Source organism: Aulonocara stuartgranti (assembly GCF_965226115.1).
Source record: "Aulonocara stuartgranti genome assembly, chromosome: 14".
Lineage (NCBI taxonomy): Eukaryota > Metazoa > Chordata > Actinopteri > Cichliformes > Cichlidae > Aulonocara > Aulonocara stuartgranti.
In genome coordinates this window covers 18,554,482-18,574,170 of record NC_138950.1, presented here as the reverse complement: position 1 = coordinate 18,574,170, position 19,689 = coordinate 18,554,482, and the positions used below count along the sequence as shown (strand labels likewise).

General features: G+C 39.7%; 3 protein-coding genes across 5 annotated transcripts in view; 1 reads left to right on the top strand and 2 right to left on the bottom strand.

Annotated features, from left to right (window-relative positions):
• Positions 1-734: 734 nt before the first annotated feature.
• med29 (mediator complex subunit 29) lies at positions 735-2,874 on the top strand. The gene is made up of 4 exons (XM_082503859.1): positions 735-988; positions 1,707-1,765; positions 1,865-1,955; positions 2,358-2,874. Exons 1-4 carry the CDS (start codon positions 770-772, stop codon positions 2,583-2,585), a joined length of 597 nt encoding a protein of 198 aa, XP_082359985.1. The 5' UTR covers positions 735-769; the 3' UTR covers positions 2,586-2,874.
• Positions 2,875-3,818: 944 nt separating this feature from the next.
• On the bottom strand, positions 3,819-14,146 carry mlf1 (myeloid leukemia factor 1). 2 transcript variants are annotated; one of them, XM_082501757.1, is made up of 8 exons: positions 13,948-14,146; positions 13,016-13,178; positions 9,061-9,105; positions 7,814-7,897; positions 7,434-7,556; positions 7,059-7,218; positions 4,835-4,973; positions 3,819-4,709 (listed from the first exon to the last, which is right to left on the bottom strand). In XM_082501757.1, exons 1-8 carry the CDS (start codon positions 13,992-13,994, stop codon positions 4,667-4,669), a joined length of 804 nt encoding a protein of 267 aa, XP_082357883.1. In that variant the 5' UTR covers positions 13,995-14,146; the 3' UTR covers positions 3,819-4,666. The 2 variants fall into 2 exon arrangements, with proteins under 2 accessions (XP_082357883.1, XP_082357884.1); XM_082501758.1 differs by lacking the exon at positions 13,948-14,146 and adding an exon at positions 13,299-13,365.
• Positions 14,147-15,654: 1,508 nt separating this feature from the next.
• Positions 15,655-19,689, bottom strand: part of rsrc1 (arginine/serine-rich coiled-coil 1) — a 120,137-nt gene continuing 116,102 nt past the window's right edge. For both annotated transcript variants that reach the window (XM_082502807.1, XM_082502808.1), the window contains exons 9-10: positions 19,053-19,160; positions 15,655-15,972 (exon numbers count right to left, since the gene is read on the bottom strand). In XM_082502807.1, the coding sequence (XP_082358933.1) occupies positions 15,880-15,972; positions 19,053-19,160 (201 nt within the window). In that variant the 3' untranslated portion in view covers positions 15,655-15,879. The remainder of the gene's footprint in view (positions 15,973-19,052; positions 19,161-19,689) is intronic.

The following is a 19,689-nucleotide window of genomic DNA, read 5'->3' as shown; positions in this document are numbered from 1 at the left end:
TTTTAGCTCAATCAGTCTCTCTTTCTTCCCCTTAAAGACCTCTTTCTTCTTCTTTAAACTGCTTATTTAGGAGGCGGATCACCTGCCTCCATATCACCCTATCCTCAGCATCTCTCATCATTACATCCATGAATCTCTGAGGAATTCCTTATCTGTTCCTGCTTTGCAAAGCCTGTAATTTTTTTTAAAGTCATTCATACAATCACTGGTACAGAAAATACATTAAATATCGCAAAATAAAAATTTTATTTTTATGTAAATGAAAAAGAACCACGGAAAACAAACTAAAGTATTATTACAATTAATAAAAACAGTATCTCTGGGAATGAATAAGGTTGTACATGTAGTTCAAAATAATCAAGACTGTACAAAAGAGTATTAGGGCCACAGAAGGTAGAAAAAAACTAAGGGACAACAAATTTTTTACATTAAAGTGGCAAATTGACACACAAAAGCTATCACCTAACCTAAACGAGTCTGTTATTTTCTTCTGAATGGACCCATTTCATTACAAGGTCTCTTCAAAGTCTGGAAGTTTATAATGTGGTGACTCTGTGCTAAAATCAGCATTTGTTTGTTGCTTAATCCAATTAAAATGTATAATATAAGGTTTAACATAGAAGATTTTGAGGAGTGTTTTGTTGTTTTTTAAATTTATTTTATACCCGTCCCTTCCCTCTTCCTTCAGTGACCCTCTTAAGAATTACTTTTATTTTGAAAATTATAGAACCGGATATTTTCCCGGATATTCTAGTCACAGCAGAACAAGATGGCGTCTCAGCAGCCGCAACCAGGAGGGTCGATGTCTCAGGCCGGATTACAACAACAGTCTGCTTCAATGCAGCAACAACAACAGCAGCAGCAGCAACAACAACAACAACAACAGCAGCAGCAACAACAACAACAACAGCAACTGAGTCAACAGCAAGACTTTGACCCAGTTCAGAGATTTAAGATGCTTATACCGCAGCTAAAGGAGAGCTTACAGGTAAGTGCTGCGCATGTAGCTGGCTGAAGATGCTAACCCTCACATACTGTTCGTTTTGACATTTAACAGCAGTAAAAAACAAAACAAATTTAATTATTTTAGCCTGAAATTTGATACCTTTCCCGAAAGTTTCCCAGTATACATAAAAATATATTTTATAATTCGATACTGTTGCACAGGTGCTTCAAATTTTTGTACAATGACGTTAATCCCGATCTATTGAGGTGGATTTTAGATCCACCAATGTGGTTCTACTTCAATTAAACTGTGATTTTAGTGAATATGGAAACCGTGAAACTGTACATCCCACCCCTCTTGATGTGTATTTTTATTATTTTTATTGGACTCTTATGACGGAGGTCAAAGGGGACTTTCACATTACCATGGGAACTGCCTGCCTCCCAACATATTTGGCCGGGTCCTGTAAAGTCCTGTGTAAATGTGTAGTTAAACAGCCAATCAGTTCTGGAATTATCTTGACATTTTCCTTTGAATAAAATATATTTAAATCGTTTTGACAGTCATGTAAAACCTAAAAATATACTATCTTCCTGTTCTTTGAAACATTAATATGGATCATTAGTCACTAATTCACTATTATCCAAAATCTGTTGTAGACACTTAGGAAGGAATTCTTCGCCTGGCTCAATATTGATCTGAAACATACTGTGAAGGTGTAGAGTGTGAATAAAATTTACTTTACTTCTTTCCAATGCAGAATGTAATGAGAATCGCCTCCCTGAATTTGGCATATAACACGACAATTGACAACGGCATGTAAGTAGCGTCGTTTGTGGCAACCTCTGATCTGTATGTCTCTGTCAAGCAGCCTTCTGATTTATTTCTATGTCTGTCTTTTTTTTCCTTTTGTTTTAGAAAAACCAGTGACACTTCAGTGACACTTCAGCGCTTTGACAAAAGCCTGGAGGAGTTTTATGCCCTTTGCGATCAACTTGAGCTATGTTTGGTAAGATTCAAACAAACAAATAATCCATCATGGAGTAAAAACAGACATCCAGACACATTTATGTGTTGATTTTTGTGAGTGTTTTGTCATTTCTGTAAGAGATCATAACTGTACCCCTAAAAACTAAATATGACTGTAAACCTTTTTTCTTACAAAACATTACAAATATTTAAATTGGGTGTAAACCAATCTCATTGTGATATGTTTTAATGACTTAAACAGATGAAAAAGAACTTAACTCAAGACTGACTATTAAAAAAAAGCATTAACATTAAAGAAGTTATCAGTCAAATCTAAAAGACCTTTTAGAATGTAACTCCCGCGATAAACGAAGGACCACTGCACTGTATCTACACTTAAGATTTCCTCCACAAACTGAATTTTTTCTTCTTCTCTGTGCAGCGACTAGCATATGAGTGCCTCTCACAGAGCATCGACAGTGCCAAACACTCACCCAACCTGGTCCCAACAGCCACCAAGCCAGACACCGTCCAGACAGAGTCCATGTCATATGCCCAGTACCTTGGCATGATCAAATCTCAGATCTCCTGTGCCAAAGATATCCACAACGCTTTGCTGGAGTGTTCTAAGAAGATTGCAGGAAAGGGACAGCCTCAAGGAATCATATAGATTTGGACTGATGGTTACAGCTCTTTATGCACCAGGTGTTTTGTAAAAGGTGACAGAATTGTAAAATATTTACTTCTCACTTTCATGCTACATTGGCCATGATGATGATTTATGTCAGCAGGTCAAAAGGTCATGTATATTTGGTGGAGCGTGAAGTTGTGTTTTTGCCACCACTTTGTAAATAATTCTGACAGACGTTATGTTGGAAGATGACCAGCAGGTGGCGGCAGAAGCGCAGGTGAAGTCTTTTATAACACGTTTGTATTCGCTAATAAAATCTTTCTACTTACCGGTATGTTTGCTGAAATTTTTCATGTTTCTTAAGGATGTGACTTTCAGATACCGTTCCTCTGCTGCAATTAGCTTTTTTAAGCTTGTCACTTCTTCTTTTGTCTCTCACTTATCCAGTTTCCTAATGTTTTGAAGGACAAGCTGGACCCAATGTAGAAATATGCAAGTTTTCTGCTAATATATCTTTGGGAATCACCTTGTTGGTGAAAAAAATAGTATTTAATGTCAACATATGTTATTGTTGGGATTTTTCATAAATTCAGCTAAAGAAATGTGAATAAATTGTGTTTTTATGACAGGCTGCAAATGAGTGTCTAAAAATAATATTTAAAATTGTTTTGCTCATTTGTCTGTGAAGGCTCAAACATGGTTCATCCCTTGAATATGGTGCCTTTATGCTTGAATAAGTCAGTATTAAGTGGCTTAACAAAAAAGCACTTCTAAAACAATGGTTCAGGCATAAGGACTGGACTGAAAATGACTGAAAAAGCAGCCAATGTACAGAGCTACAGAGTAAAGGTCTGAGCCATTAGAAGCAAAATATAATGAAATGAAAGGTGTTTCAAGACTTTTGCACAGCACTCTATATTTACATACCATCATGCTCTTTTGGCCCTTGTGCTGTGTATTCAGAGGGTGAATGAGGACTTTGTTAACAGGTCAGGTTTCTGCAGCTTCTTCCAATTGTATCTGAAGCTCTGGGATGTATGCAGTCTGATATAGAAACATGTGAGAGGCACGCTTGCAGCTGTGTAACATCTCAGACCAATCTGAGCTACTGACAAGTGCTTAGATCCAAAAATACCACCCCCGGTCACTCTTAGAGACAAGGGCTTCATTTCGACACCGGCTATGCTATGTTATTCAGTATTCAGACCTGACTTCCAAATATTGAGGATAACCTTTGTATATACTTAAAAAAAAAAAAAAAACCCCAACAGATTAGTCTTATCACTTTTATTTTCAGTTGATACATTTTCTTCACTGTTAAAGCTCGTAAAAATACACAAATCACTGAGAAAAATTCACACGTCGACAGTTTGTGAACGGAGTTCATCAGATGAAAAGCGAGACAACACCAAATTAACAATATAAAAAGAGAAGGGTAATAGTTCTTTTTACATAAGATTACAGCAGATAAAGTACATATCTGTCGCATCAGGTACAAGACAACATAATCTCAGACAAAACAGGTATGATCTAAGTGCATTAGCGCATTCCACACAGCTCAGTAATTCACTATGTTCTCTCCGGTCTGGCTGCATGACAATATTAAAAAAGACAATACGAGAAACTGGTGAAATCAACTGCGTTTTGAATGTGTTACCCCAATATGATGACATCACTACATCCTCAAGGAAAAAAAATATAATGAAACCAAGCATATTCAAAGTGCACTATAACTGCTTTTGCAACTTCAATGCATTACATTTCTATATCGTTAATGCCCCAGAGATATAAACATTTTCTAGTTTTTAATAATTCTTTTGTCTCATGTAGTGCCAAACGCCTTACCATTTATGTGTAGCAAATAGTGCACCGATTCAAACTAAGTGCTGAAAAATGTTTAGCATTCTCATAGTTGTGCAGCATGTTTCAGAAAATGTGCAGCAGTAGTGTGAAACGTAAGTAACTGAGCCAAAATATTGAAAAACCAGACACAGCTTGACCTTTTAAAATCCAGGTCAGTGGTCTGACTGTGTTTATGGGTAAGAAGGGCACCAGTTTGTACTGTATGCTGTTTAAAAACAAACAACTTTATTGCACACTGCTTCGTCGTCCCTGAGCTCTCACTTTTTCTGTTTTCCTTTAGCCTTGCTCCCTGGTTGGTCTCTGCAGGAAACACCAAAACAAAGACAAAAATTAAATACGTATCTTCCATATGTTTGTCATTTGATGCTGATCTGGAGTTTCTCAACTGTCTGCAGCACTACATAATAATCCAATAATAATCCAACCTGTGGTCCTGCTCAGGACCAGTGAGGGCTGCCTGGTGAACAACACGGGGTTGTGGTTCGTTCAAGCGAGACATGGGCCCGGTTTGCTGAAACTTGGACACTTCCTGCTGCCACTCATCATCAAAAGACTGTGCTTCAGCTGAGGGTGAGGAATTATTATCGTGTTAGGCAGACTCAGGGCCTAGAAAGACCTAAACAATGGCATTTCATAGTAGTATAACATTTTTATCTGAATTTTTTTTAAACAAAGTTTTCATGGAACTTGTTGGTAACGCTTTATAATACCGCCCGCTACTAAGGACAGATTGAATTAAAAATGTAAAGACAAGCTGGTCATCTCCTGGACTTCTGTGCCCTAAATTTGGCGTTGTAAAAGCCGTTTACATTTCTTCACCCGAAATGTTCTGATCACTTTAAACAACTGCTGTGTAGAATTCAATGACATCTAGTAAAGTTACAGGCTGAGACCAATCAAGTGTACCTCCTTCGCTGTTTTTAATCATTTAGATGAGACTATAGGGCGATGTGCACAGGATATACGCTGCCTCTCACCCTATGACAGCTCGGGAAAAACTCTGACCTTGAACTGGAATACCAGAAGAAAATTGATGGATGGACTGAAGGATGGGTCTATGGTATAGGTCAGATTTTGTGTCAACATTAAAATGTAAAAGTCCCTACAGAAAGTGTTTGATTTATCTGTACATCTACCAAGTAAACACAAAGAGCTCTTATTAAGCAATCCTGTTATTACGTAGTATTATGAACACTGCATTCCAGTTTAGCTGATACATATCCATTCCTACACACCTGCCCTTTAAGACTTTACACGACTCAGTTGGCATGTTATTTATTAAAATAAAAATATTTAAAAATGAGAAAAAAACTAAAACTAAGGACATAATTACCCTGTAATTAAATGGAATTTCAGTGTATGTTATATGGTATTACAATGTATTTTATTTACCTACAGATACTTCAAGGTAGATGCACAATAAATGGTAAATGGCCTGTATTTATATAGCGCTTTACTAGTCCCCAAGGACCCCAAAGCGCTTTACACATCCAGTCACCCACCCATTCACACACACATTCACACACTGGTGATGGCAAGCTACATTGTAGCCACAGCCACCCTGGGGCGCACTGACAGAGGCGAGGCTGCCGGACACTGGCGCCACCGGGCCCTCTGACCACCACCAGTAGGCAACGGGTGAAGTGTCTTGCCCAAGGACACAACGACCGAGACTGACGGAGCCGGGGCTCGAACCGGCAACCTTCTGATTACAATAATAATAATAATGGATTGGATTGATATAGCGCTTTTCAAGGCACCCAAAGCGCTTTACAATACCACTATTCATTCACTCTCACATTCACACACTGGTGGAGGCAGCTACTGTTGTAGCCACAGCTGACCTGGGGCAGACTGACAGAAGCGAGGCTGCCATATCGCGCCATCGGCCCCTCTGGCCAACACCAGTAGGCAAGTAGGGTAAAGTGTCTTGCCCAAGGACACAACGACCAGGACAGAGAGCCCAGGGATCGAACCGGCGACCTTCCGGTTACAGATGCGATTCCCAACCCCCTGAGCCACAGTCGCCCAAGGCGACTCCCAACTCTTGAGCCACGAATAACAACAAGTCAGATTTTTTTTTTAAAGAAAACAAAGAAATAATTACATTGTAAGTAATTTTAAGTAATGTATAAGTAATGTCATAAAAGATGTAAGGGGCCAAGATGAATCCACTCCATTACAAATTTGTAACGTTGTTTGTTGTTCCAAAAGATTATGATAAAATTACACACAAAATTGCTTACACTGTACTAAAATTACTTTAAGTATATTTTATGTCTCATTTCCTGTAAAATAACTGACGTTACATAACACTTAAAAATACTTATGCATTAAGCAAAATTACTTACATTTACTTAGTGTATAGTTTTTTCTTTGTTTCTTGTAAAAATCTGACTTGTTGCCACCTTACTGTAGTGTACCTACTTTTAACTTTTTGTATAAGTAAAATGACATTGTAATTTCAAATAAAATACACGGAAATTCCATTAAATTACAGGGGAATTACGCCCTTAGTCTAGGGTCGTATTATAAAGTGTTACCAACTTATCCAAACACACCATAAAACTATGGTGGTACGCTTAAAAAATTGAGGGAGAATACATTTTTGCAGCCTTTACATACAGAAATAGTAAAGTTATAACATACATTCATCCATATTTTGAAAGTCCTGGTTGAACTCCTTCTCTCCTGTTTTCTTGTTGTATTTCTTCTCAACAACATGCCCCCTGTCCTGGATGTGGTGTCCGATTTTCATCTTCTCGAGACCACTCTCAGAGTCTCTGATTGCTTGCCGGGTCTCCTTGATCTGGGGCGTGTTAAAAATAAGCACATATCATTAAAGTCATGTGACATAGGAGTTACAAGGAAAGCTGTAATAATACCAATAAAACAAGCTCATATTGAGAGTATATGATAGTCAAAGTGTAGACGTTTCTCATGTTGAAGTGGAAACTTACAGCACTAACATGCATTTAGTTTTGATATAATATAGTACAGTAATACATCCACAGGGTTACTTACCCCTCCTGGGGCACAGCGTGTTGACGAGGTTGCTTGGTAGACCTTGGGAGGCTCATTTCCAACCTTTGAATATGTCATTACTGATGAGGAGCGAAATGAGTGGGTGTTTGAATCTGCGGACTCCTGAAACACACAGAAACAAATACTGTCAGGCAATCGCCTTTTGTATAACATAATTTTCAATATCAATTCAGTTTTAGTTAAATCGTTCCAAATCACAACAATATTTGCTTTAAGGCACTTTATATTGTAAGTTAATAGAGAGAAAACACCAACAATCGGACAACCCACTATTAGCAACCACTTGGCAACAGTGGGAAGGAAAAACTCCTTTTAACAAGAAGAAACTGCCAAGAGAAACAGGCTGAACGTAAACTCACAAGGTTTCTGTGCATTCCCTCCATCCTACTTCTCATGCTGGCCATCATGTTGTCAAACACACCGAAAGGGTTTCTCATCAAGTCCTGCACAGACACAATGGGAAAATAATAACAGTCATTTGACGGCTGGCCTCACATGGGTCACAAAACATTTTCAGCTCATAAACAGCCGCAGCATGCGTACAAACATACATTTAGCACAGTGAAGTCCGTACATCTTACACAGTTGCTGCCCGGGACACATTTTATCACTTCACAATACTGTATCACGTTACCTCCTGGCATTCGTGACTAAAGTTTAAGCAAGTACAGCAGAGGATTCCTTGATCTGGATTTTCCTTGCATAGAGATATTAAAAATGGATAACTTCAAATGTTTCTGTGCTGCTTTTGTCAAGCTGGGTTTTCCCCTAATTAAATGGACCCAGATCTTACAGAAACAGATGCATCATCAGCCTTATACTTCAGAAACTGCAAACCACTATGGTTACATCCTCATAACTTCTCAGAGTAAGACAAAGACCAATCACATTTTTTAAACTACTATTAGCTAGACATAATCTTAATTGTGCCAAACAGCGATGATGATGCCATAGTTGAGACCATTATAAACTAGATTATGTAAAACTACTAAAGCAACCCGCCAGTCATTCCACATACTGGTCACAGAGTTTTCATAGGAATTATTCATTGTATTTTTTTCAGAAGTTTAAAATAGACTCTGTCTTCATGTATTCTGAGTATTGTTACAAGTAATGTATGTGTTTGGGTGTAATCTAGCACCACAATAATATTTATGTTATTAATCATCTCCCAAACACCATTTCATGATTAACTTTGACTTTAAAGTGTTAAAGCCTTGAAAGAGTAATTTGATAGTTTAAATTTGGAGTTCAATTCAGTTTTACAACATTAGGGAAAAACCCCAAACAATATGTTATGAGGAAATACTCAGGGTTTATGGGACTGTGAGGAACCATCCATTACAACTGGTTACAGGGTAAGGGGAAACAGAAGAGAAAAAAGGAGAGCATAGAGAGACATGGACAAGACATTTTTGCAGAGAGTTGGCAGAAGTTTATAGCATGGAGTAGTGGCATATAAATGGATCAGAAGAAATGGTCGATGAGTGCTGGTTCCTGGACAAACAGTAGTGGACAGAACTAGTTACAGACTTAGGAGCACACACATAGCCTATATATGAGAAAGTCACATGAGTTTTAATGAACAAAAGAGAACTCTACTGACCGTATTGTCAATCCCACCAAATGGCAACAACGACCGGCTCATATCCTGGGGAGTCAAACAACACCAGTTTAGCAACACAACTTCACACACAATATTTGAATAATTTGGAACAGTAATAGTAAAAATGTCTGCATTATACACTTGTGATCATAAGTTCACATGTACTTGCCCTCATCACGTTGAATGACATTGTAGAACCTTTAGCACTACTCATTAAATGATTGGTGTATGTATTTATTTGAGCCTATATGCTTCCTTTTGACTCAATGTGGGTTAGAGAAAATCTGTATGCTGTGCAATCATTTTACCCTGGAAAAAAAACCCAGTTCAAACAAATCATTAAAAGCCTCAAATTAGCATGACATTGATGCCCATGATGAGTGTGTGTAAACTTTGGACAACAACTGTACATACATGTTCTAGCTCAGTGATATGTTGCTACATACAAAAACTGTAGACTTTCTGTGTTTGCTGTGGTTATTGCCAGTAGCTGTTAGATTTTCATACATCAGTATGTAAGCCCTTGACACAGTCACACACAACTCCCCACATAGCTCAAAGCACAGGCGTTCAAGGCCTTGAATCTTCTGGAAGTGAAAGGAGTGAGAAACCAGGAGGGGCCGGCCTGCAGGCTTCATTCAGAGTCTGTGTTCCCTCGGCCAAAATCACAGGTGTTTGTGACCCTTTGACCCTGGATAAACATCTCAACTGCCATCATGATGTGTGCCAATGGATTTTCAGTGAGTGTGATGCACAGTGGTATTGTGCGTGATCAGTGGGGTGTTGAGTGACTTGTGTTCCAAGTGTAATTGGGTCGCATTGCCAGAGATTAGTGTGGCTTGAACACTGAAACTGAGCTTCATTCATTCTAGGAAGGCTTCAGTGGACAGGGTGGACCACTGAGGACAGGAATCTCACAGCGGTCCCAGAGTCCAAGGCTGCTCTCTCAGCTCTTTTCAAAGGTCAAGCTGATGTAAAATGCTCCTGACCCGTATCTATGAGGCCCTCACAGCCATTTTTATCCCACAGTGGCATCTGTGAACTAATAAATGCCAGTTACATATCTGCCAGCATTATATTTAGACCAGGGTTGAGCAGAGGAGAGACTGAGGGTGAAAAATAATGTGGTCTACATGTTACACATTATTTTTGGCTGGTGGATAGCTGAAAATTGATCTTTTCTGTCTGTCAGTTTGATATTAAACCTACAACTTTGCATCCCGAGGCAGGCTGCAGGAACCAAAGAAGTGATAAATCACCAGAAAGTTTTTTGTTAAATTTGTTCTCTCAGAGCTAAACGACTACAGAGAAGGTAAAGAGGCACTGAGTCAGGTGACTAACATTAATAGGCGAATAAAGCCAACTTTCTACATTTTTATAGATTTTTTTATTCAGTGTAAACAGAATATTAATCAGCAACAAAAAAAAGAGCTCACACCTTTGTAACCCTAACTAAACAGAACCAACTGTAGAATTACAGTGAGGCTTGATTGTCAGTGATACTTTTGTAAACAAATGCCTTTATGAAGACATGTTTTGAAATGTAATATAAACCCGGTGGTTGATATTGGCAAGCGACAGAGAAATGTGAATACTCAAAGCAGCCATGGAAGGTAAGGCAGGACTTACTGTCCTGCTGAGAATCTAATGCTTGGTAAGCGAATACAAGAAGTACAAGCCTTCCAGCATTTATGTTGTCAGTGTGTGTGTGCCATTGCATCCATGTTACTCTGTAAGCTGCGACTGTGCGTAATTATGCTTGTGAAGATGTTTTATTGATGTATTTTTGCGTGCACATTTGTGCCTGTGATATTGGAGAACAGTTAGAGGGAGCGAGTGAGCTGTCTGTCGTGCAGCCGCTAATTGCAGCACCATTGCCAAGGCACATTCTGCCAAACAGATGGATGAAAAGAGCAACAATGAATAAGCCGAGTGTCCGTGACATCTGTACATACAAGCCACTGCAAAGACAATAACACAGCTGCACAGCTTCAGACCACTCTTGGGCGGCATTTCTCCTTATCTTCAGATAAATGAGGCAAACCAGAGACTTAATTTCATATGTCTTACCACACAGTAGGTCTTCTGATTGTTGTTTTAACAAAACAGTGTAAGAGAACGCTAACACAACAGGTTTCTGTAAACCAGATTTGCTGTTAGAGGAAACAACAGAGCAGCACAACAGCTTTCAGTGTAGCCCCTTTCTTGTCCTTGACTTGAAGGAGGAAGTGTCTGTTCTGTTATGTGTAGACTATAACAGGGTGAATGAAGATCCACCGTTCGATGTTTATTCAGTGCCCCAGGCTGATGAGCTCCTGGACCAGTTAGGGTTTTCAAAACCCTGTGTTTGGAACACTGTCAGATTTGACATCTCAGCAGAGTACAAGCTGAAAGCCGCTTCTTTAGTCTGTCATTTTGTGGTACTCCCTTCTAAATTTTCTGGGTCTCCATGATGTGTTGTATCCACATGCAGCATACACTGCACATATCTGGATGATGGTAGGATTCCAAGCAAATGCTGGGAGAAACATGACATGGTGCATGATGGGAAGCATTATCCAAAGTTAAAGTTAACTCCAGTAGTCACTGGGACATTTAAAAAAAAAGTCTGATTAAAAAAAAAGAAAAAAAGAAAAGAAAGGTTTTTAAAAGACCTAAATTCCTGGGATTTGTAAGTTATGAGTGGGTGTTTTTTCCCTGAACTGCACAGCTCTAACAAGGCCCCTGACCAACCTAACTAAGATTGACTCAGATCTGGTGAAGCAGCCACTCTGTAGAGAACCACACCTCCGCTCACCTTACCTCTCTCCTATTTATTCTGCAGGCTGATGCTTTAAACAAGAGGGTGAAGCAGTTCAGAGCAATCCGTCAGTCCCACTTTCTAGGATTTGCCTTGTATCCATGACCCCCTGCAGTGCCTCCACTGCTTGAAGGAAACCTAGATCACCTGGTGGTTCTGTCTTTTCAGTGTTTTAAGCTCAAGGTGGTCTATAGGCTGTGCGTGCAGATAGCTGTGGCAGACTTCCTCTCCCACTCTCATTAGACAAGTAGTAAGAGCTTCCCTCTCAGCTGGCATTAGCTAGTTAAAGGTATGGTGCTAATAAAGAGAAAGCAGACAGCTGGCGATTCAGGGCAGGCTTCTGATGTAAGTCATTATCAAAGATATAAATACAGGCTCTCATGAGGTAGTGGGATCAAAGCAGGTGACGGGAACTAAGTTTGACTAAAAGCAGGCAGTGGAGGGGCGATTTGGAAAAGGTTAACGGGTGCAGTAGCAGGTCTAAACTAACCCTTGGCCTATCTACTCGTTATTTCATTACATCGAGGACAGTTAACATCAAAAAGTTCCGGTCATCTGGTCAATGAATACTGTCTAACCATCATATCTTGAGGAAATATGTTGCAAAGCCATGGCCTTAAGCTCAGGGTATAAGACAAATTGCATGCAATAAAAGATTATTGCATGCAATTGCTAATTAAATGCAATGCTATTATTGGGATAGCATTGCATTTAATGATGACAGACCAGCTAAAGTAATATCTAAATAAACACTTATCTTCAGCAGAGAAAAGCAGAGTTCTTTGGGGTCATATGCCTTGGAGTTTTCAAGCTTTAAGACTGTGCATGTTTTTGCAAGAAAGCAGTGTGTCAGTGGAACAATGCACTATAAATAGGGCTCTTCAGGGCTAGATATAACTGTCCTGAGAGGCCAAGGGGGTTGCCCTTTCCCAAAACCAAAGACTCACATGGACCCATACCTCAGTGAGAGGTGCCAGTGGCAGGCTTCCAGTATAGCCTTAGTAAACTCAAAATACCAGCCATCTGTGGTTATAAACTCACAGATCATAAGTGTTACACTTAAGCAGAGGCTTCATTCATTTCCCTTGTAGAGCTAAACTGGTGGTGTCTATTACATGTTAGCTGAGTTTACAAGTTGACGAAACACGTTCTCACCCTGTGTTCGTTTCTCAGTGGATGGGATGAACTGGGATGTTCTACCATCTCGTGGCCACGGTTTCTCCCATCCATTAGACTTGGCATAAGGGCCCCACCGAAAGGCTCGGAGAAGCTACGCATCATCTGCCGCATATGCTCCCTATGTGCACGGAAAGGATCCCTGTGGGAAAGGAAGAAGTAGTAAAGACAAAGTGTGTCTCAATATTCGCTAAGGAAAAGAAAAGGAAAAGAAAAAACAGAAATAAAAAAAGATTTATGTTTACATGTCAGAATGACTTACATCTTTTAGTTACATGAGCTTGAAACACATTATAGACAAAGTCTTTACTGAAGACAACACACTGAAATATGAAGGACTCCTAATATAATTTTAGCCACCTTTAACACTTGCCTTAGAAGTCGGGTCAAGTGTGGCTGCCCTAACTAAGTGATAGCACAGTGCCAGTGTAGACACTATACTACACTTTCTGCAAACTGCACTGGCTCGTCCTTGTAATGATAGAAAGCTGCATCAAAAACAAATATGGACACAAAGTAACGCCCTTGTATTTATTTTTAACAAGGGGTTCACATTAAAACCAACTATAACAACTTAAACTTATTAAAAACTGTATCATATCACAGTTACTGTGCTCGGTGCAAAATTGCAGTAACACGACTAAGTCAAGGAAAACTATCAGGCTGTTATTGTCTTGTATATTGCACATCTAATTAACCGAACAACAGATAACACAGTCAATTTAGTTAGGTCTAATGTGCCAATGACAGATTTTAATAAAAACAATATTCCCACTGCTGTTCATCCGCGTGATAAATTGACAAATACATACACGAATGAAGATTTAGCAAGACTTCCAAACTGAAAACCCAACAGATTTGAACAGTGACAGCTCTTAAGAAAAATTTAACACACTGGTTCAGTTACTCACGAGGCGAACGGATCTTCATCAAACTCCCTGAGACTGCTGTTGAACATTTTCAGGTGTTTTCGAAGCGGTAAAGTTCTTCTAGAAAAAATCCGCCACAGGTGTCCGGAGCTCGCCGCTCAGCCTCGGTATCGTTACTATAGAGGCGATGACAGGCAACCTGATGTTAAAAACAAAGTCGCGCTGACGGCAGACCACGTGGTACGAATCCGTCCCTCGAATTGGCGGGTTCATCATGGGGTCCGCGCGCTGTCTGTTGTGGCTGGCTGCTATGGCAACGCAACTCTCGAAATTTCTTGGAAAACTGAAGTTTCTTGTCCTGTTCATGTACGTTGCTGCAAAAAGTTGAAGTGTGTTTATCAGACTTATTCAGACAAGGAGCTGTTACATTCATACAGTAAGCTATGCCACTAAATAACAAAAAAAAAGTAGACATATCGGTGACATGAGGGAACTCTCTGGAGCATTTGCTGGAGTGATTCTTGGAAGACATTTGTAAGAGTGGCTCTGTTTAAACAGTAACCCTATCCCAGAACATGCCAGGAGGCCATGCACACAAGTAAAAGTTGCACTTAACCCCATGCAAGCGCCCACACAGGCAAGCTTAATTTTGTCGCTTAGTTAATCACACATTCTTATTTATTATTTCATCGCAACACTCACTATTTGGAGAGTGCTTGAGTGACACAGTGCATCCTAGAAGCAATATAGATAACCATCTGGCAGTTCCACAAATAGACCTGAGTGTAGACTCAGCTCTGACTTGGATCCAATCTTGCTGAAACATGGATACAGCACTAAAAACAAACACAAACATAAATAACTAAGAAGCACACATCTGATATATATATGTGTGTGTTATCTATATATATATTTAGGCCCTAGGCAGATGAGAAGTCATCCGTTTCATTCTTATGCAACGCTCCATGGTGTAATTTGGAGCCTTACAAATAAAATGCAAAATGTCAAAGTTTGTGTTGTTTCTTTCATGTCACGTCCAATTCTACTTCATTCACACAAAAGCACAAGACAGCTTTCATTTGCACAAACACACAGAGCACTGTGTAGCTCACCTGTCACTTCTTTTTATTTTACTTCCAAGGCTCCAGGCTTCCTTGTGGTCTTGATCAGTAGTTCTTCGTGCTTTCAGATGCTCTCTCAAAGTTTTCCTTTGGGTGTTAGCTGCTTTTCCCACTTACTTTCAGTCAGGTACCTAACTCAAGGGATGAACCAGTTGGGTCCAGTGGTACACATAAATGACTCAGCAAAGACAGTAAGTATCTACAGCCATCTGCAAAACATGGTGGTGCTGTCATTGTGTGGTGCTGTCATTGTGTGGTGTTGCATTTCAGCCGGTGGTGTTGGAGATATTGCAAAAAGTTGATGGAAAATTTTTGATTGATGCTGAAATAACATGTGGAAAGCACCTGACTGGCAACAGTGTGATTTTTCAGAATAACAATGATCCAAAACACAATACCAGTGCAGTAAAAGCATATCTGGATAGGGAAAAAACAAACAAAAAAAACCCCAAACCAGACACACAAACACAAACAGCCATAGTTTGGCCTCTCCAGAGCCTGGACCTCAGTTAAGGTAGTTAAAGCTTGGACCTTAACTGACAGTAAGATTTCCCTTCATTAAATATGAAATGTGTAAAAACAAAAGAAAAATGCCGATCTTAACAAAAACACACACAAACAGCACACATTGAAACCAAAAAATGTTTATTTGTACAAAGTTTCACTAGTCTGTATAATTACTAAGAGAAATTAGAGGAAGGGGGATAAAAACATATTGTGATGTCCTGAAACATGAGAAAATATGACAGGTGCTAAAAGAAAATAACACCAAACATGACTACATGAATGAGGTTCAAACGCAGACTGAAACTGTCCTGGGAACAGGAAAGACTTCTCGGGTCACCGATGCTGCTCAGGGCACAGGGCTTCCCATCAGCCTCTCCTGTCGCAGCGAGATCAGCCTTAGCAGCCACAGCTCCTCAGCCTTCTCCTTGTCCAAAAACAACTGCAGACCAACAACGAGAGGATATGTTAGTAAACACAAAGACAAAAGGCACATCTGTACTATGGACTGCTATGAAACCATACAATCATTTTCTTTGATTTTGTTAGTGTACCAAGTCACTATGATTGAGAAGAAATCACAGTAGAATAAAAATTTTTTTTTTTTTATCTGATAATAAGAAATTGAAATCCTCAATAACTATGACCAAACGGAAACAGCACAAAACAGTTTGATTTTGATTTCTGTAATGAAAATTCTCACACCTGAGAAATAAAAACCACACAATCTTTTCTTTAAAAATTTGATTTGAACAATCCATCAAATACACAGATATTTAAGAGTTAAACCTATATTAAAGCAGCATCTTTAAAAAAAGAAAAGTGATATGGAAGCAATCCCTCTCAATGATCACATAATCCAGTGTACGAAATATGTGGCAGTGGATTTATTTGAACTGACCCTGACATGCTGTTATTAAAGATAGCTTGTTTTATCTAAGACTACATTGCAAAAGTGAAGCCATTCCTCTGTTTGAGAGAACTACCCATGCCTTTATTTTGTCTCGACTCGATTATTGTACTCTTCTTTATTCAGGTGTCAGTTTGCTGTTGGTTAGCCAAGTACAGCTGGTCCAAAACACTGCAGCGCGGTAATTAACTGACTATCTCCTATACTAGCATCCCTACACTGACTGCCAGTCAGTTTTCAAATCAATTTGAAGTTTTCATTAGTTGTTTTTAAGCCACCACATGGATTAGCGTCCTAGTACATCTCCGATCTTTTAAGTTGCCTCATTCCTTAAAGATCACTGATGTCTGCGGAGCAAATGCTCCCAGCTGTGCTGAGATCCAGATTAAAGCACAGAAGAGATTGGGCCTGATTCGGCTTTTTTCTGGCACAAAATATGTCTATGTATCTAATCTAATATTTAATATCTAATATGTAGAGCCCTACAAAAAAGAAACACATTGCCATGTAGCTAAATATGCTTAATTAAAAAAAAAGAAAAAAGTTATATTTTATGGCTACTGCAACATGCAACATCTAGCCAAAAAAGCTTCCACCTGGATTTAGCTAAGAAAGCAGGAAGGAACTTTAAACACTCTTAAACAACCATGTTGGAAGACACTAGCATACACTGAAAAATCTCATGATACATGCCAAACTACTAAAATTGTGTTATGACCTTGTTCACTATCTTGTTCAAAGAATAAATGTAGTCATTAAAAAAATCTAATGATCTGAGAAAGCTATGTTTAATGGTGAAGGTAAGTACTTTTCCACAGACGCCATGTGAAGAAAACTCACTAAACAGCTGTGTGGTATTAAAAAAACCCACGCTTATCAGTGAGGCTAAGACTTTGATTTGGTATGAAGCATAAAGATTGGATTCTGCAGCAAAGAAAAAGGTCACATGGTTGGATGAGTCCAGATGTTCCTGCTTCCAGATTGGTGGGTGCATGGGGTAAGGAGAGAAATAGCATGCCTCATGGCTACTGTACATGCCTGTAGGGGGCAGTGTTATGATCGGGGGTTGTTCCAGTTGGTTAGATCTGGATAGAGCAGCATCGCGCATCCAAATAAAACGAGATCAGCTGAAAACCTGAATTTAGTGAAGTCATGCATGAAATAATTTTCACACATGGATTGGCCACCACAGAATCCAGAATCCATTGATCAATCATAACATAGTCACCAGCTCCAGGTGACTCTACATCCTGAATGAAAATAAATCAGAAGTAAATCAGTTAAGTTTCCCTGTAAGTAAGAGAGCACGACATGGAGTAGTCTGTGCTGCTCGCTGAGACCCATGAGGACAGATTAATGATGCTGAAATACAAGTGAAGTCTTGGGCACCTTACACATCTTATCAGTCCTTTTCTATCTACTCAGCCCTAAATGCACATAAGGAAAACCTTAAAAAAAAAACCATGTAACTCTCTTCTTGTCCCATAGGCCTAGGTGGATGTAAAAGCCTGGTTATAGAAAAGACCAACGCATGCGACTTGCATTCACCTCAGTGCTTCACCAGCAGTAATGATATTGATTGCAAGTGGGGTATAAAAACTGCTGCTGCAAGTGCCTGATGAATGAAGGCATCTGTTTATTACAAAGTAACATAATGACTGCGAGGCTGTGAAGCAAGGCGCTGAGACACAGGGGGAAAATTGGAAGATCATTTCTATATTCACTGCATGTGTTTGTGTGAGGGTGAGAGATAATGTTGACATGCTGACTATGTGTACATACTGTACATCTATGTGGTGATGTGTCCATTATTATGCAGATTGCAGCGCAAACCCCGGGCATGCCAATCCTTCATTCCTAACCTACGCTGCTTACAGCTGCACTGCATGTTGGCTCCGTGTTAGATTCAGCACCAGTGAGTTCTTGTCTGTCGGCCCTGCGCTGGTGTCACGGTGCTAATGAGGCTGTGTGTGTGGGATGACAGTATCTGAGCTGGGCTAATGGGACTCATCTGTTCTAATTGGAAGTAGAGCTGGAGCTGGAGCAGGGGCTGGGGCCCGCCTGGGGCATATTGCTACCATACATCAGCCTGTCTAAGGGTGTGTATGTGTGCGGATTTGGCTGGGGGGCACTGTGTGTGTATGTAAGATGGTGTGTGTGTGTGTGACGGGGGTTATCTGCATACATCAGAACATAACTTAGTTTCCCCAGTGGAGATAGATGACTGGGAAGCCCCAGGGAGCGTTATTGGAGTTTAAAGTTTTCCTTCTCGTTTTTCATCGTTGGTCGGCAGAAGAGGAGGAGGTGGTGATGTAAGGCGGCACTAAACTGCTGTAGCACAGTGTCCTGCTTGCTATATGCAGGAGTGGTGTATCTAGTGGTGATGACAGCAGCAGCATTTTTAACATAAAAACTTTACAAAGTTTGTCCACAAATCGATAAATTCAAGCGACACAAATGACAAGATCAACTTCAGCGATGCCTCAGGATTAGAAACTCCTCACTGGCTCGGAGGCTGTTAAAAAGTTGGCTTTTATGGAGAAGAACGACAGCTTGTGGGTCATACTGTAGCAGAGGAAAACAGCAGAAGGGTTTGCCTGGTGAGAACTTACACTTGGATGAGCAAGCGTGTCAGTGTCGCTGTATACTATTGATGTGGGAAGTGTGACGTCCTGCGAATATGCCCTCTCTGGCTCCTGCTTCACCTCAGGCAGCTCAGTCTGTACTCACAGGAATACACAAAAGCGCACATACAAAATTTAAAATGAGCACAGAGACTTGCCTGAGTGTACAAAAAAAAAGTTCAATGAATTACAAAAGTTCCAGAAAGGTCCAGAGGACTAAAACAAAAACTTTCACAACTGCAGTTTCAGGATTCCTACAAACAATGTAAAAAAAAACACTATATAGATTTGAATATACAGAACATGTACAGACTATATATGCACAATTGTGTGATAGAAAACAATCATTAAATGCAATATGTCACTTCTCCAGCAGATGGCAGTGAAACCCTGGCCTAATGCAGTATATCTGAGGAAAGCAGAGTACTGATAAGCATCAGCTTGTATCCTGAATGCAATACATTTATCTGTGCATGTAATAAGGCAGTGTGATATCTTATATATTCATCCGAGGATGTCAGCCAGCTTGTGTCTTGTGTGAGGCATCAAATAAGCAGAAAGACAAGTCCACATAGGTCTATTAAGCTCTTTTTGCGCTGGTGATTACTGAAGTTTAAAATCTGGA

Bases quoted from the DNA above. Each gene is read 5' to 3' on its own strand.
- mlf1 (XM_082501757.1), bottom strand. From the start codon at position 13,994: ATGTTCAACAGCAGTCTCAGGGAGTTTGATGAAGATCCGTTCGCCTC. The intron at 7,898-9,060 runs GTCAGTAGAGTT...GTGTCTGTGCAG, and splicing joins TTGGTGGGATTGACAATACG to GACTTGATGAGAAACCCTTT. The intron at 4,710-4,834 runs GTTGGATTATTA...TGTTTCCTGCAG, and splicing joins GGTCCTGAGCAGGACCACAG to AGACCAACCAGGGAGCAAGG.
- med29 (XM_082503859.1), top strand. From the start codon at position 770: ATGGCGTCTCAGCAGCCGCAACCAGGAGGGTCGATGTCTCAGGCCGGA. The intron at 989-1,706 runs GTAAGTGCTGCG...TTTCCAATGCAG, and splicing joins AGCTAAAGGAGAGCTTACAG to AATGTAATGAGAATCGCCTC. The intron at 1,956-2,357 runs GTAAGATTCAAA...TTCTCTGTGCAG, and splicing joins ATCAACTTGAGCTATGTTTG to CGACTAGCATATGAGTGCCT.